At 39.0% G+C, this 18,194-nt stretch overlaps 1 protein-coding gene and 1 pseudogene across 1 annotated transcript in view; both read right to left on the reverse strand.

Annotated features, from left to right (window-relative positions):
• Positions 1–1,043: 1,043 nt before the first annotated feature.
• LOC137245863 (ribosomal protein S6 kinase alpha-3 pseudogene) lies at positions 1,044–5,289 on the reverse strand (annotated as a pseudogene).
• Positions 5,290–10,250: 4,961 nt separating this feature from the next.
• Positions 10,251–18,194, reverse strand: part of LOC137243471 (phospholipase D1-like) — a 636,022-nt gene continuing 628,078 nt past the window's right edge. Inside the window, exons 12-15 of the mRNA XM_067771257.1 lie at positions 16,911–18,142; positions 16,726–16,851; positions 16,077–16,656; positions 10,251–14,406 (exon numbers count right to left, since the gene is read on the reverse strand). Coding sequence (XP_067627358.1) covers positions 14,305–14,406; positions 16,077–16,656; positions 16,726–16,851; positions 16,911–18,142 — 2,040 coding nt within the window. The 3' untranslated portion in view covers positions 10,251–14,304. The remainder of the gene's footprint in view (positions 14,407–16,076; positions 16,657–16,725; positions 16,852–16,910; positions 18,143–18,194) is intronic.

Here is an 18,194-nt window from a genome sequence, read left to right on the forward strand (position 1 = left end):
TTTGGATGAATCCTCGGGAGATCCAAGTGAGTCGCGACCGAAGTACTTTCGCCTAGCTCTGGCAAAAGCTGCGCAATCAAGCATAAAGTGATTTGGTGATTCCACCTCATCATCCTCCATACAGCTGCAGCAGGATGGAGTTTCCAGTATACACTATAGAATACTATGCTAATAACATGGGAATACTGCTAACAAAATAACAAAATTTTATCCCAAATTCATTTTGATCTGGACACCCGGTCACGCTAATATTCTAGGTAACGAACTAGCTGACCAAACTGTCAAGTCTGGTCACCTAGCTCCACTACCGTTACACAAAATTAGACTAGCCCATAATGACCTTTTTTCACAAACATCTACCTGGTGCCAATGTATTAACAGTAATAAAACCAACGCGAACATATTTCTTCGTCACATAGACAACATACATAGCCCATTGTTGTTGTTGTAGCGATAAGGTTACTCCCCGAAGGCTTTGGATGGTGTTATCGATGTAATGGTCCTTTGCCTGATACAGATCCGCTACGCTCCGCTACCACAGCACCATTAAGGTGCTAGCCCGACCATCTCGGGAACGAGTTATGTGGCCACATTAAACATTCAGGCCATCCCCTCCCTCCCCACCACCAAATTCCATGAGGAGCTTGGGGTCGCCAGAGCCTCGTCTGTTAGTGAAACAGGATTCGCCGCGGATAGGTGAGGTTGAAGGGTTGCGCTACACAGCCCCTAGAATCTGGTATTTTAGTCGCCTCTTACGACAGGCATACCTACCGCGGGAATATTCTGACCCCCTAACCCGCTGGGGTATATATACCCTGTCTCTTGATATAGTAAAATTTGAACGTCTCCGGTTAGGTAACACACAACTATCACATAGAAAACCAACCTCCAAAAGACTGTAACTACTGCACTCCAGAGTACATGAATGTGCACGCTTTCAAACACAACGTACCCTAGCCTTTCCCAACAACAAACCCCTAATTATGTTATCAACCCCAATGCAGAAAACATATCAAAAATTATATCATTTAAATCCACTCGTCTTTATTACGTTATTTAAACAACAATTGAAAATTTTCAATCAGTACATACTGTAAAGTAAAAACACGTACATTTATGTATATATCCATATTTTCGGTTGCAAAAGCCTTAGTTGCCGCTGCTCCGATTTAAAAACCGTTAGCTTGGAATTTAGCAAACAATAATAATAATAATAATATTTTTCTTCTATTTCAGATTTTATTGAATTGTTCTATACATATTTCATGTTTTTTACCTTTGGTTTATTGTAATAATATTAATATTTTTTAAATAAAAGACTTTATTTGCTAAATAAATTTATGATTTGTTTTTTTTTTTGTGCTTAAATTTTAGGTAAACTTGAAGTATCATGGAAATATTTAAATCCGAGGAATGTAGACATGGTTGTGCACTCAGATTCATGGTAGTTCAGTTCATATTTTCCATAAGAATGAGGTGACTTGTAATATTCGAGTGAAGTCCACATGATCAGAACCGATACGTTTTAATATCAGCTCAGGAAGTCATTCGGTGTTGACCAGAAAGAATAATATAAAGCAAAACACCCAACGACCTGTTTCAGGACTTCTGGCGCTACTAAATTAGCGGTGAAGCAAGGAGTCATAAGGAGACCGTTGTCGGCGTGTAACTGCTTTGCGAAACCTGTAAAAGTAAATATTATTACTAGCCCTGGAAGCACTGCGGCCTTTGTGCAAATCTATTGTGCAGTAAAAGTAAATAAGAATTAGAGAGCATGCGGAACCAAATGTAGATTTACCGAGATCACATAGCTTTTAGGTTTCCTTTCCGGTGTCTGTCTCATGCTTGCATAAATCATATTCGATGGTGTTTCAGGTCACGATGTACTACGCCATGTTCGTGCAAGTACGCCACCACTGACATTACCGTTCTTAAAACAGCACTCGCTTCACCCTCACACATTTGACCAACGGCGAGTATACGCTCGAGCAGTTCACCACCCTTCAACAACTCCATAACCAGGTACACTGAAGTAACATCTTCATATACTGAGAATAATGTAACAATGTTTAGATGATTGCCATAACGCAACATAATCACCTCCTACCAGCAACTGCAGAGCTTGATTTTCAATAATTTTGACAGCAAAATGTTTCTTCGTTGAACGATGTTCACACAAACGACACACGGACAATGTGCCATGGCCGAGTTCTTGAAATAAATGTTATTCAGAATGGAAGTTTCCTGCCAGCACACCGAGCAGTGAACGCTGTGGTGGCAGCGCAGTAGGCACAAATAGCGATAAGGGTCTTGAATTGTTGGATTTTTGATCTAAAAGCACAGGCGCTACAAAGCTGAAATCCCTCAACATTTCTTGAGTTGGGGCAGAGATAGGGCCACCAGGTGAGTGACGTGGTGATTTAGAAGTATACTCAACATCAAAGTAGAATGCAACGTCGCGTGAAACTGCTGGTATAAATGGCGGATGCACGTCCTTCCGTTCCAGCCTCAACCAATCGATTGTGGCAAAGAAGCAATGCGCTTTTATATCAAGTATGCCATTAGGACTAGCACCCAAACGATTTTGTGGATTTCGTTTGAACAGAGCGCGGAGGAGTGATTGTGCTTCAGGTGATAGATTTTCTGGCATACCTAACTTGGAACGCAATATTTGATTTAATGTCTCTTGTCGTGTTTGCCCATGAAATGGTAAATTGTATCATACATAAGCACACCAAAGGACCACCAGTCTGCAGCAAAGTCGTGTCCTTTACGATTAACTATCTCAGGCGCCATTTACTCGACGGTCCCACAAAAACTGCATGTTTTTGATCCTTCCAATGGTTGTTTGGATAGCCCAAAATATGTAAGCGCTATGTGTCCGTATTCGTCCAGCAAAATATTTTCTGGTTTAAAACCCCTATAGATTATGCCTAAAGTATGCAGAAGATTCAACGCTAAAGCTAGTTCGGCCAATTAAAATTCTAATGTGATGATGTTCAGTTGTTGTTGCTGTGCCTGCTGTCTAAGTTGCGATAACGTCACTGTGGTCACATCGCCACTCTCTTCGTCTGTGGCGGCGGTGTATGCTCCATTGGCGTTACGGCTAGGCTACTGCATCCCGACGAAGTGATGTGCACACGTTGACGCAGCTGTTGTTAGTTGGTTTGTTAAGCATTTCATTGGCATTTCCAAATGGGCATTAGCTCTACCAGCAGCAGCAATGCCAACGTCTAGCAGTTGTTGCTGGCGTAAATGTTTGTTTAGATCCGCCCAGAATCGCTGTTGGCGTGCGTGTTGTTCCTTATTTTATAATCATTATTTTTCTCATCATTTTCCATGATTGTGCAATCTGCTCCGTAAACTTTGACAGTTCGAAAATGCAGTGCTGCCACACGGCGAGAAACTTTAACATTATTTCCTATGTAAATACAAGAGCTCTGTTAAAATAACATTATTACCAAAGAAATTGAAATTATAAGAAGGTTGAACACGCCAGTATAAGAGTTTTTTTGGCGAGTTGAGTCCAGAAGAACAAATTAGTGGAGTTCACCACATTCCACACACTATTTTTCGTGTTTGCCAAGTTTACCAAATGCAAGCCGCGGCGAGCATATTTTCGCCGCGTAAAATATGAGAAATGTCAAAATACAAACAAATAGAATGAATAAAATTGATCTTGTCTAAGATCTTGTCTACTTTGTTACTCTTTCGGTAAAATGTATGCCGAAATTGGGGTGCTTTTTGGCAAAAAATTATATTCCTTGTTTACTTCTACCAATTGATTTTAACCGCGGCGGCCTTTAAATTCTTAGGTGTGAGGCAATTAACAAAATTTCATTCGTAATGTTTGATAACGTGAGAAATGTCAAAATACAAATAAATTGAATAAAAATCATCTTGTCTTGCCTACTTTGTTTCTCTTTCGGTACAATCTATGCCGAAATTGGGATGCTTTTTGGCAGGCAATTATGGTACTTGTTCTCTTCCACCAATTGATTTTAACAGTGGTGGCCTTAAATTCTTAGGTGTGTGGCAATTAACAAACTTTCATTCATAATTCATAATGTCCTCGCCCCACTGCGCGCGCAACTTTTGATGATTCTGGGTTCGAATACCTATATTTTTTCTTCTTTAAATCATCCAAAATCAATCAATCAACAACCAAAATCATCAAAAGTTGTTTCACAAGGCCACAGAGGAAGCCCGAAAATATATAAAAGAGCCCAATACCCCAATACACCAGGCCATCAGAAAAATATGTAGGGTTACTGGAGTATGTTAGAAAAATATAAGTTAAAATACTCATCCATAAATGAATGCTGCAAAGGAAAAAGTAATATACAAACCAAAGGATAATAGAGCTATCTTGTTTGTACAACATATAAATGTATTTAGAAGTCAGAAAATACCGTTACTTAGTATGTATGTCCCACGCATTCACTTACCGCTCACAGACTGAAACTCAAGCATCATGCATATAACTGCTTGTTAGGCCAACGTCACTTAACAGCTAATGTAGCATAGTTGTATAGACTACTGAATAGCTATAAGGTTTCGTGGGTTCAAAGCTCGGTCAAGTTAATTTTTCTTTATTTTTTTTTTTTAGCTGAAATTATAAAAACGCACCAAAATAGCAAAATTTAGCCGAAAAGGTATCATCATCAAAGCAAAATTTTTAACCAAAATTCAAACAATTGTTTCAATGATAAAAGAGGCCATCAACTGGCATCGTAATAGGCGACCATATAAAATAGCAAATGTCGCTAAAAATATGCAAACATTTTTCCTAACTTCCATACCCGCCTTCTCCTCATCCACAAGCACAAAAGTCAAACCAGTCGTTTCGTTCTGAACTTGTTCAATTGACCGGGTCTCTCAACTGAACAAGTGAACTAGATCTTCGATTTCGGTTCTATTTGTTCTTTTAGTTCTTACACAAAGCATTGCTGCATACACACCCCCATCTATACTTATTGGCTTTTTTCGCGGGTGCAAGCAGCAGTGAACAAATTTGCTTGAAAAAAAAAGAACGGATGAACAAAAAGAACAACTTGTTCGTTCATCAGAAAAAGAACGAAAGATTCGAATCTCTGAAATGAACGAAAAAGCACAACTCTAGACAAAATATTAAATTTTGATTTTGTGTCGATTCTTATTACCAACACATTCAAACATTTCGTCCGGCCGCGTACATATAGGCCAAAACTAACACATTAGATTTTGGCGAGGAAATCTTACATTCCCGCCTACGTCATATGGTACATTGTTAAGTATTGCATTTCGCATCTCTAATGAATGCTGCTAAATAAAAAGTACTATACAACCAAAGAGGATAATAGAGCTATCTTCTTTGTACAACATATAAATATGTTTCCAAGTTAGAAATTATATATATGTCCCACGCATTCACTCATCATTCTCCACTCACTAGATTGAAACTCATCCTTATAACTACCTGTTAGGCTATTAAAATTTACAAGCTATTGTGGCACAGCTGTGTAGTCAAGTACATTGTTGTACGATTTCGTGGGTTCAAAGCCCGCTCTAGTTGATCTTTTTTTATTATTTTTTTTCAGCTGAAATTATAAAAATGCCCATATAAAATAGCAAATGTCGCTAAAATATGCAAGCATTTTTCCTAACTTACATACCCGCCTTCGCCTCATCCACAAGCACAAAAGTCAAACCAGAGACAAAATCTTAAATTTTGATTTTGTGTCGATTCTTCTTACCAACACATTCAAACATTTTGTCCGGCCTCGTACATATAGGCCAAAACTAACACAATCTTAAATTTTTTGCCGAGGAAATCTTACATTCCCGCCAACGTCTCATTTTGAAAATCACAAACATAAGAGGAAGAACAAAAAATAGAAAGAAGTCAGACAAAATTTAAAATTTGATTCTTCCTACTAACCCATGCAAACTTTTCGTCTGGTCAAAGAGTACTCTTTGGTCTGGTCTCGTACGTATAAGCCAAAACTAACACAATCTTATAACTTAGGCGAGGAAAACTTCCATTCCCTCCTACTTACTTCTCGACTAAGCAAATTTTCTTTAATTTATTTAAAGGGAAATTTTGACTTCACCAGGCGCTCATAAAAATTAGCGCGTATCCGTCAAAAATATGAAACGAATTTTTTGGTGTACGTACGGACACATGTATGCATCTCCTTTTACGCAAAGAATTTTACGCACGAGGGTGAGTATAGCCATCTCATATTTCGCACTTTAGAAATAGTAGAAAAAATCCTCTTTCGTTCCCGCCTTCATCTGATCGACAAACAAACAAATTACAAAAACCCATTGATGCAACCAAAACATTTGCTTATTTATATGTTTTTGCACAGCTTTCATATGCAACTAATGCAAACAAAGTATAATTAAACACTTGTTTTGGCAATTGTTATTAGTTTTCAAACACCAAAAACTTGTCCTTGTTTTGGTATCTTTGTTTACTTTTTAATTTTCTCACACACTGCTTCACTATATATGTACATACATATGTACACAGTTCACTAGCTTCACCTTTGTTTTGATTTGATGGAAAACAAAATACTTGCTTATTTATATATTGTTGCACAGCTTTCAAATACAACTTATGCAACATAAATATAATATAAACACTTATTTTGGCAATTATTTCAAAATTAAAATACAAACACTTCTTTCCTTTGTCACACTTTCACACTTCTTCCTTTTGCACATTTTTGTTTTGCTACATCATTCAGCAATGGCCGACATTTAAATCAACAACACAACACAAATTTCACAAATATTTTTTCAGACCACTTTTTGATATTATTTACACTATTTCATATTTCTTTATTTCACTCAAAACGGTTTTTTACTTTGATTACTTAAATTTTACTAAACGACCACCACTTATTAATTCAGTTTTGAAAGAATTACTTCGTATTTCTTTTCTTCTTATTGTTTTCAGCAATGGCCGACACTGCTTAAATTTGCACTTCACTTCACAGTTTCTTTTATTTCACTTTTTATTCACAATTTATTTTTCTAATCCTTTAAATCACTTCACTTTTTAAGAACACTTTAGAATTTTGAACTTATTTAAATAATTATTCACTGATAAATAATTATTTATCAGTGAATAATTATTTAAATAAAACCAAAAACTGCGCGACCGACCAAATCCAAAACAAAACTACACGAAAATACGAAAATCACGAAAATTCAATTAGAATTCGTTTTCGCCGCGCGGTGCGAAAGACGAGCCAAAGAGTATGGTGAACTCCACTAACCTGCTCTTTCAGAAAATTTTTGTTTGCTCGCTGAATTTTGAAGCAGCGAGTTCAACCTTCTTATAATTTCAATTTCTTTGTTATTACCTATGTAAATACCAGAGCTCTGTTATGTTTTCGTATTAGAGTCGAAAATGATGCTGGCAATGCTTCCAACTCACGTTTCCTTCCTGCTTAGGCGCGCCATCTATCAGTTAAGTTTCTCTCTTCATACATTACTGTCGTTCGTTGGTATATACTTGAGTGCCAACCTCGTTAAGTTACCCTCTAGATCTTTGGCTCCTCAGAGGACACTTTTCCCAATGCATTCATTGACAGAAATCCTTCTGTGAACTGTCAAATAAATTGTTGATTTGTGATGTGTGGAGATGGAGGCATCGGCCAAGCGTCAACTTGTTAGTAAATCATATAGCTTCTGCTTCCTTTTCCGAATATTTAAAGGACCCATGTTTTCATTTGGTTGCATTGAGAAAAGTTTTTTTCATTTAAAAACTTCATTTAAAGGATTTGAAGGTAGCGTTGGTTATGACGAATTCTGTTGTACCAAAGCTCACCGGAATGTAAGCTCTTTGTTTCCGTTTGGTTTTTTAGCCATGAAATTTGATCATAACGCAGTTTCTCTTTCTTTTTATACTGTCATTTTAAATTAAAGAAATCTTTCGTGAGGCTGTCAAGCCGTCAGTACAACTTGTTTGATTTTGTACACATGCCACCAATATTGTAGTTCGCACCAGTTACCGAGATCGAACTTTATGCAATGACTCATAAGTGGAAGGCTGTGGGGCCTAAATAAGATGGTTGTATACTTATTGGAATATGACTTGTTAATCATATTAAAAAACCACAAAAAAATAAAGGCTCACCCAGAGCCAAGTCCTCTAAGTCGGCTATCGGAGGTTGATGAGCAATTAATATGGACTTGAGTTGTTGTTGTTGTAGCGATAAGGACACTCCCCGAAGGCCATGTATATAATTGTATATATCGTCTTGAGTTCAAGTTAAGCACTGAGTGATTCCGACATTGTGGAAACATTTCAAATGCTATTACCTAATCCACTTGCACCTTTGCGCGCTAGATAAGATCGCAATATTTCACGCGAATTGTAGGTAGAATGTGAGCCTGAACCTCAAACTAGAGTGCCACCATGCATAATGAATTCACGTAGACTTGCGTTACTAAGACTGTTTGATCTAAAGCACCAAAAAGTGCTCTTTATATATGCAAAGTTGATTCTGCCGATCATTAGGCAGTCGTTATATTGGTGAAAGGTTTATAGGCAGCCGGCAGGTTGCTGATATGGTTGAGAATTAGGTACCTTGACTTGACTGCGATATTATTCTGATTTGTTTTACATACCTTAAACCAATTTAGACACAAATTATGGGAGAAGTTATAGGCATAACTCGGCCCCTTATTACAATATTCTGTTCATAACAAAAGGACAACCAATCAAAAAATTTACCTAGGTAGAGTGCATTGCCGGGGATTAAAGCGGTTGATAACCGCAATACAAAGCTTTATAGCTTCAAAGCTTCCGCAACCCAATTTTCAACCTCAGATACGCGAGGGGAATCCTGTTACAAATATGAATGCATCTTACAAATATTTAGCAGACCAGGCTCTGGCGACCCCAAGTTCCTCATGGAACTAGGGGGTGGGGAATGGCCTAGAAGGTTTATTATGTTCAGATTAATCGTTCCCGAGATGCTCGGGCTAATACCCTAATGGTGCATTGCTACCGGAACGTACGGGATCTATATCCGGCAAAGGATCATGAACATCGATAACACTCCCCAAATCCTTCGGGCAGTAGCTTTATCGCTAATACATCAACATCTTACTTGCCCATAGACAGCGTACCACAAATACATAATTTTTTTAGTATAAGTGTATATATGGAGAAATGTAAAAAATAATTGAGCATATAACTAACCTAACAAATGAGATATTTACTGCCTTAAGCACAAGGGAAAACTGAGCATTGTGAATGAAACTAAAGCGCCAAATACACGACACAAACATTTCCGCGAACATTCCCGTTATGTCATGTTTCTGCGACCTTTTCTGTCATGTATGGTGGTGTTTGCCATATTTTGATTTTTGGCGAACATTTGCGCGAACTGTTCGTGCGTGTATGGCGAAATAGCTCATAATCGTAGTAATTTCTGAACGGAACAGACGTGCGCGGAAAAGTAAAATGGACAATAAAAAATTTCTGAGTGAATTTTTTCTTTTTTTGCGATCTTCTCTCTTTTTTTACGCTTAATTGCTACAGCGAGCAATATTGCTGCAGCACAATTGTTGTCCGTATTCATCGCTGTCTGAAAGAGAACTAATGTTCGGCCAAAAGTTCGTATGGTGTATGGCCAAAGCTGCGAACAAGATTGCGGAATGTTCGCGGAAATGTTCGTGTCGTGTATTTGGCGCTTAAGTGTGATATCTTCTACATAGACGTCAAAATTCCAAAGTGATTGGATCACCTGATTTGTAATTGACTATCGCTGTCTCATTCTGTATCTCCCCTTGAAGATAGGCGGCCCTATGCGCCGCCATATTGAACACGCTGTCAAAACGCTAAAAGGTAGCCATATTGAACATCCTGTCAGGCAGTTGACAGGTAAGATATCACACTTAGTTTCATTCACAATGAAAGTGAGTCTCGGCTTGCTCTGCTGAATCTCATCGCTGCGCTCACAGCACAGTGAACGCTCAATAAAATTCCACGCTCTAACAAAGCCTTGCGGGCATCTCTCTGATCAAGGCTGAATGAAAGAGATGATGGTCGGAAATCAGCTGACTGGTACTTTTTTAATATGATTTGAGACTTCTGGCGCAGTAAGATTTTGAGATTAGTTCATCGAATTATAAAAAGCACTGCCGCCACCTTGTATGGTTCCGCCATGTCTCTGATCTAGGTCGACGAAATAAGTGATCGTATTTTATGCTTCTTTCACTTTCAAAATAATATAAACAAATTGTATAATAATAAAGTATTTTATTTAAACCTATGACAAGTAAAATAGAATGGAATAAACAATGTTTACAAACAAAGCTATTATATATTACAATACGTAGGTAAAATACTGTCACATATACAGTTATGTTTTTGTAGCTCTTGGAATTAAATTTTACAGACTTAATATTTTAAAAGTAAAGATCTAGGATCTGTATATAATTACGTAATAAAAGTCAACAAAATACTTAATAAATAAAACTTACAGGCTAATAAAGCACTTTAACTGTTTTCCCTCAATATTACATATGAAAAACTCTTAAAAAATATTTAATAGAATATAAATGAGTCGATGCATATCAAATCTGCCTAATTCTACAGATGGCATTTTTTTGTTGTGAATACCCTAGACGAGCAGATCAACGGTTTAAAATTAAGCAAAAAATGCCTAGAAATCTCAATAAGATGAAAAAAGCTGATTTAATCTTCTCTTTTTTCAAAGTTGACTAAGTACTACAGTAAGTATGATCAAAGAGGCTTAAGTAGAATCAAACGAATCGGACTGCGCTCTGTTATTGAAATTTCCAAGGTAGAAACGACAACCAGTGCGACATTTAACATAAAAAGTAGATGAAATATACCAAAACTGGCTAGGTTCATATTGTTTTTTTCAAAAGACTTTAATTTCAGGTCAAACTCTTGTAAGAACGAAAACGGCGAGCTTGTAACCGATGTCCAGAGTGTATTAGATTATGGAGGAAACACTTCTCTGGTCTCCTAAATAGAGACAGCGATGTACTGCACAGGGATGGTGAACACGATCCCGCAATCGATGATTATGGAATTAATCTTCCGACACGCAATTGTGACGAAGTCAGAATAACGATAACCAGATGAAAAAAAAAACAAGGCCGCGGGCACTAATGAATTGCCTGCGTAGCTATTCAAATACAACAGCGAGGAGTTGATAAGGCGCATGCATCGGCTGCTTTGCAAAATATGGTCGGACTAGTGCGTGCGCAACGATTGAAACCGTATTGTTCTTTGCTCACCCCACAAGGGTGATCCTGCAAACTGCATGGAGCTAGCCTTCTTAATATTGCATATAAGATCCTGTCAAGCGTATTGTGCGAATGATTGAAGCCCATCGTGAATGGGCTAATTGGACAGTACCAGTGCGGCTTCAGACCTTCAGAAAAAACCCGCGAAAAGAGAATTGACACACATCACCCCTTCGTCGATTTTAAAGCCGCCTCTAACAGCACGAAAAGGAGCTGCCTATATGACGTTAAGTCTGAATTATTTTCCTCGGATAATGTATACGGCTGTAAGATGACGTTGAAAAACACCAGAATTAGCGCATTTGCGCTTTGGCAACCACGCTGCTGTTGACAGCCATAATTTCGAAATAGTAAAAGACCTCGTTTATTTGGGAACCAGCTCTAACACAAGCAACAACATCTGCTTTGAAATCCAGTGAAGAATCATTCTTGCCAACAAATGCTACTTGGACTGGGTAGGCAATTGAAAAGTAAATTCCTCTCTCAGTAAACGAAAATCGTGCACTACAAGTCACTTATCGAACCCGCCATGCTATATGGCGCAGAAGCATGGACTATGATAACATCAGATGAAGCGGCTCTGGGACTGTTCGAGAGAAAAGTTCCTCGAAAGATGTATGGACCTCCACACGTTGACGACGGCGAGTACAGAAGAAGATTTAACGATGAGCTGTACGCAGACAACAACATAGTCTACCGAATTAAAATGCAGCGGCTACGCTGGTTAGGCCATGTTATGCGAATGAAAGATGATGCTCCGACTAATGCGGCAGTTACTCACGAACGTACGTACAAAAAACGTGTCAGCTGACACGACCTATCTTATGAGTTTCAATGTAAACGAAAACTCACCGACGTTCAACGCACGTACGTACGTAGCCCGGAACGTAGAAATCAAACCAATTTTGATTTTTTCCGTAAGAACGTGTCAGCTGATCGCTCTTTTACTAGACAGAGTTGCCTAGCAAACTTTTGTGCGCTAATTTTTGACCGTTTGCAGTTATTATACAAAAAGGCCTAAAGATTGTTTAAAATTTTGTTGAAATATCCTCAAATTATTACATAAAACTGGAGGCTACAAATAAATGAACTAGAAATTCTTATTCAGTATTTGTTTCTGCCATTTGCACCATGAAAAATTGTAATTCCAAAAGTTGATGTTTGCATAAGCATGCATGCAAACTGGTCAATGGCAACAGTGCTTTGCTGTAAACAATACACACACACATATATGTTATGTACATGTACACAGACGCACACATTGATTCCTACGGGCTTGAGGGTTCGGTCAAACGTGTTTCGTACGACAAACGTCCGTACGTACGGCGCACGTCGGTGGGTAACTGCCGCATAAAGATGGTTTTTTATCGGATCGCGGCTATAGAAGCAGAGGAAGAAGGCGGAACAAATTTGTACAGTCCTTTAAACAAAAAAGAAACTGTTCCTGTCAAACTAACAATATTCTGTAAAATTGACAGATTCTCAAGCAATCTAACTGATATTTCATTGATAATTTCAACAGCAAACCACTTTTCAATCAATGCAGCGCTAATAATCTTAATATATAAAAAAACACGTGTCACAACCTATTCGGCCACGATGGACTCCTAAACTACTGAACCGACTTTGAATTTGTTTTGCACCCCGTGTGTAGTTTGATCTAACTTGAAGCATAGGATAGGTTATATCTCAGTTTATAGTCGCAATATTATTTTATTCCATTTTTTTTATTTGTTTATACGTAATAATAAAATGTTACGTATACGCAGTGGCACTCATATTTTCAGGTGGTGCGGATATACTTGCGTGTAATTGCTTGGTGTTTAATTAAACAACCTGCTTATCAATAAAAAAATATTACAGCGAATGATGTCAAGTATAGCACATCACCAGGCCTGCCGAGAGGAGGGGGAGGGGGGTGGCTTCTGAGGGGGCTTATACAATATGGATATCAAATGAAAGCTGTTGATGAGTGCTTTAGTACAGAGTAATATATTATTCAGACACGGACTGGGACTGGGATTAGGACTAGGACTGGGACTGAGACTCGGAATGGGACTGGGACTGGTACTGCAATAAAATACATACCACCCTCTGGGACAGGCAATAAGGGATGCAGAAGAATGAGAAGGAATTGAGAGAAGAGAAAAGAGAGAAGGAGATTGAGCAAGAGATAGAATGAGACGAAGATAGAGATAGATGAAGCGAAAAAGACGGAGGGAGGAGTGAATAAAAGGATTAGGAAAAAGAGAAAAGGGGGAGGGCAGAGTCAGACGAAAAATATTAAAATATATGCAGGTAGGCCAAATTTAGGGCAGGACAACGTCTGCCGGGTCTTCTAGTAGTTTAGAAAACAAATATGTAACTCAACAATTTCTCAAAATTTGATGATGTTGGAGTGTAAGCAAGTTTGATATGAATCGACTCAAATAAATGTGTGTATTAGGGTGGGTTAGTAATATTTGTTTTACTTTGTTTCTCGAAATCTCGAAATCCTTTTAAGAAATCAAAAGTTGAGTACTTTCTCTTCTTTTTCAACACGCTTATATAAGCTTCACTTGTATGTTTGTAACACTCTAGGCTAGGCGTTCTCAGAGACCCATCTAGCGGAAATTATTGAAGAAGGCAGTGCTTAAGGAACTCGATACAAAACGAGTTGTGCTTAATAACGGAGACCCGAACCTCTGTGCTACGGCGTGTTGTTTAGTTTTTTAAACTATATTTATGTTATTCTAGCTACCGCTTGTAATGCGATTCGTGGACTTGTATGTTGCACCCATATTCCGCAAATGACATTTTTCACCTATCAGTATCACATTGGGATTTCCAAAACGGTTCGAAGTGTCAAAATACCAACTTTATTTCAACTCTTTTTGGTTCCTTAGCACGTTGGCTGTCATTAGAATCTGCATGTGCTAAAAACAATGTCGCAAAAAAAAAAAACCTACCTACCCTAATGTATGAATGTATATATCATGTATAATATATAGCATATATAAGGGCGTAAATGCACATTTCAGACTACGTCCATACAGAAGTAGGTATAAGACCTTCTTTACTGGTGTTTGGCGGTGTTAATGTTTCTTTGTTAAGGAAGTCCAATGGAAGATTGACTAGGAATCCCTGAAAGAAAATAAAAACAAAATATATTTTTGGTATATCTGTGTGGTCTGGGATTTCCCATTTAATTTCAATAAAATATAACAGGGGCAAATAAAGAAATAGGAAATATGGAGCGTAAATAAGGTTCTGAGTAACTGGATATCTCAATTTTATCAGTACTAACGGAAAGCCCGTGCAGATGTTCAGATTTTCGGACAGTCCCAGCGATATGTGGCAAGCTTTATGATTCGAAAGAGATATGCTGAACCAAGAGTGTCGCTTTAACTAAATCTTTGACCACTGTGTCCAAAGTAAATTTACGCTGTGGTCGTTTGAATTCATTGTGATTCTACATGGAATTAAGTGGCGAAATCAGTTTCAGAAACGCGAAGCTCCCAGCCAGTCTCTCAATAATGTACGACTGATGGCGGTAGAATATCTCGCATTTTCTTACTGACCTATGTAGCTCTGCCTATAAAAATGCAAATCGCCAAACTGGGATCTTTTAAGGTTAGAGCCGACCCGTCGCAAGGAACTGCCGGTCCCTTGATACACTTGATCTGACTAAGACGCATACAAAACAACGAGCATATAGCCCTTTATGCTTACAAGTGAAAGATTGATAAAAAAAAACTCGGTTCTGTGAACGTCAAGTTATGCTTGCTCAAGAGATTCCAATCTTGCAATCACAAACATCTACATTTCTCATATCCCCAGAGGTCCAAGAGGCCTCGATGTCAGTGCGCTACTCAGATGTGTACACCGTATTATTCTCCATCGACATGCCCAAACTCATCTCTCGAAAACGATGAGCCAATTTTCTTACTTCGGGATGCAACATTTTCATTTACTCTAAAGAAACTAAATCGGACGGCTTCGCATGCTCCTCGGCCTTACTTCAAGACTCTGGATACCCTAAAATTAGTGATCTCAACATGGACATCAGTCAGCTGGTCAATGAAGACAAAAGAGACAAATGGGCGAGTATCTTAGAAACAGCAGCCTCCAGTTATTGATGGTTAATGTTGGTAAACCCTAAATTACCTGTCAAGTTTGACGAAGCAATAAACCCATCCCTTTCGGCAATAAAGCTTTGTCGGACACAGATAAATGCATTTTCTTTCGGGAATATGTAATGGATCGACAGGCCAGACGGCGAGCAATGGATCCCATAAATACAAACATGATACCAATTACAATCACAGAGGTTAAAGTAGCCCTCGAAAAGGCCAAACCTTCAAAAGCAGTGCGTCTTCACGTAACTGGTTCTTAAAACCTTTGGCGATTTGTCACTACCCTTACCATACAGAAGCGGCAATTTCATCGACCATCGCAAGAACAAATTGATGTGACCACGTTGAACGTTCTAGGTCTTCCAACCTTCTGCTTCTGTGTAGAACTTGGAGTCACCAGAGCCTCGCCTGCTAAATAAATAGGATTTGCCACGGGTATGTGAGTTTTAAAATTGGTTCGTAGAAGCTATAAATTGCGCTGGCAGCCCCCTCAAGGTGTTAAGCCACACTAACCCTTGAATCCCCGTAAGAGGATTTCGATGGCAACCTATTGGATGGGGCGAAGTATTTCTTGTATGGCATTTTATAGAAATGAAAGGTATAAAACGTGAGTCTAGAAGATATAAAAATATCCAAAACTCTACAAATTCATATTGATATTTTTTTTTCTAAAATTACCTGAATATTGGACACACGTTTCGCCGCCACCTCTGGATCCGATTTACACAATGGCGGCTCCTCTTGATATCTACGCAAATCAGCATACGATTTCACACTATCACTCGGTATACACTTGAATACTTCCTCATAAATATCGGTATTACGTGCTGATATACGACGCCACATGCCATTCCAGAATTGATCGATAACTGGATCAGTAACATCGATAGGCATGCGATCGGCATCAGGGTCGAGCAAGCCTAAATGCTCTTTAAAAAGAAATTTACGCAAACGACCAGCGAACACGCCACTTGAATACTTTTTACCATTCATGCGTCCATCTTCGAACTCTTCATCGGTTATGATAGCAGCAATTTCCGAATCACGTTTGCCGATCATCGAACGATCATTTATATTCGCCGAACCACAAATTACAATACGATCATCGGCGATCAACAATTTTGAGTGCACATAAATTAGCTCAGTGATGGGTATACTATTCAATTGAGAATTTGTGCGCAAGCTATGGAAGGAGATATACTCGCCGGGATCGTTAATACCGACCTCTTTCAAGCGTGTGAGTATCGCAGAGCGGCCGCTGCAAATAAAAATTAGAACGATTGCTATGTAGTAATTAAGGAAGTTTGAAAGAAATCACAACATTTACCGCGATATTGACGCATAGTTCCAGTGTGTTATAGCGCGTACCGCATTGCCCGTGCTGCCACCAACATCGCCCTCAAAGCCGGGTAGTAGCGGAATGATTACAAACACGCGAAATATTTTGCGCTCTCTGTAAACGAAGATATTTAAAACGAACTCAAAAATTATGTTCCTGTCATTGTCACTCACCTATGCGCTCTTACAATACGCTTGAATAAAGTCTCGCCAATCTGATTACGCACATTCCCATACGCACCGGACGCACCCAACTGCATGGTGATGAAAAACTGATTCTCGATGTATATATAATGTTGAGATTTGTTTATCGTCTGTATGTACGCATCGTGTATGCTTTGCTCCACCAAATCGGTCTCGATGAAACCGCAACTCCAGGAAGAGGCGCTACGTAGCAATTGACAGGTCACACGATTTTGTCGCTTCAGCACAATATTCGGATCCAGTCTAATGTTCTGATAACTCTTTGGCATCAAATAGGGAAAACTCGCACTGTCGCGCATCTTCTCTAGCTTCACAGCGTTCCAGCGCTGTATGAAATGACGTGCCACATCACGTGCTGCCGCGCCCACAACGCACATACCCACATCATGCCAAGGCATACGTGGCGTGGATGCACGGTCAATTATGTCTACAAGCGGTGCATCCAAATTCATCCAATCTTTAAGTATAAAATTGGAATAGTCCTTGCCGAACCAATATTTCGCTTGACCATAGTAATCGTTGAGAATCTGTGTTTGAAAAGGTGTTGGATCTTCGAGACCACCCTTACGTCCTAAATCTACCTCATCGATTGTGAAGACTAACTGCTTGGGATCCTTCAGAACATCTGGTGATTTATCACCCGACCCAGCTGGCGGACGGTCGTGCTCCGTCAATGTTAGACGGCTCACCAAATCCTTGCCTTTACGCATTGCATTCGTTGTAATCTTCTCTAAAACATTTTTGCGCTCCAACTCGGGCGTGTTCAGCTTCATGCCCTCTATAGCAATTGGTACGTCAGCACTATTTGGCGCTAGATCAGGTATAAATAGTTTTTCGCCTGGTGACAGCGTGCGCAACTCGATCTCTTGAAAGGTGGGTTCTGTGAAATTTGCGCTTAGCTGCTCCTTTTTTTGGAAATCAGCATTTTCATTGCTAGTATCTTTGCGTGAGGACTTGCGTGAACCAAAAGCTGAATCAACATCATCCTTGCTGAAGAAACCGCCAAGACGGCGTGTGCTGCCCGATGCCGAAGTGGTCGATATGCTGCCTAAATCAGTTAGTCTATGACGGTAGTCATCCCAACGGCCATAGCAAAGATCAAGTCCTCCTATAAAAGCATATGTCTGATCAACAACCACAATCTTTTCATGATGCGCCCAAAAGAAAACACCAGCACGCGCATGATCAGGATGTCGGAGTACCTAGAATGTGTTAAAATTTCGTTTCACTGGCTTATTCGATTACACAAAAACT

The sequence above is a fragment of the Eurosta solidaginis genome, chromosome 3 (assembly GCF_040869045.1).
Source record: "Eurosta solidaginis isolate ZX-2024a chromosome 3, ASM4086904v1, whole genome shotgun sequence".
NCBI classification, from domain to species: Eukaryota; Metazoa; Arthropoda; class Insecta; order Diptera; family Tephritidae; genus Eurosta; species Eurosta solidaginis.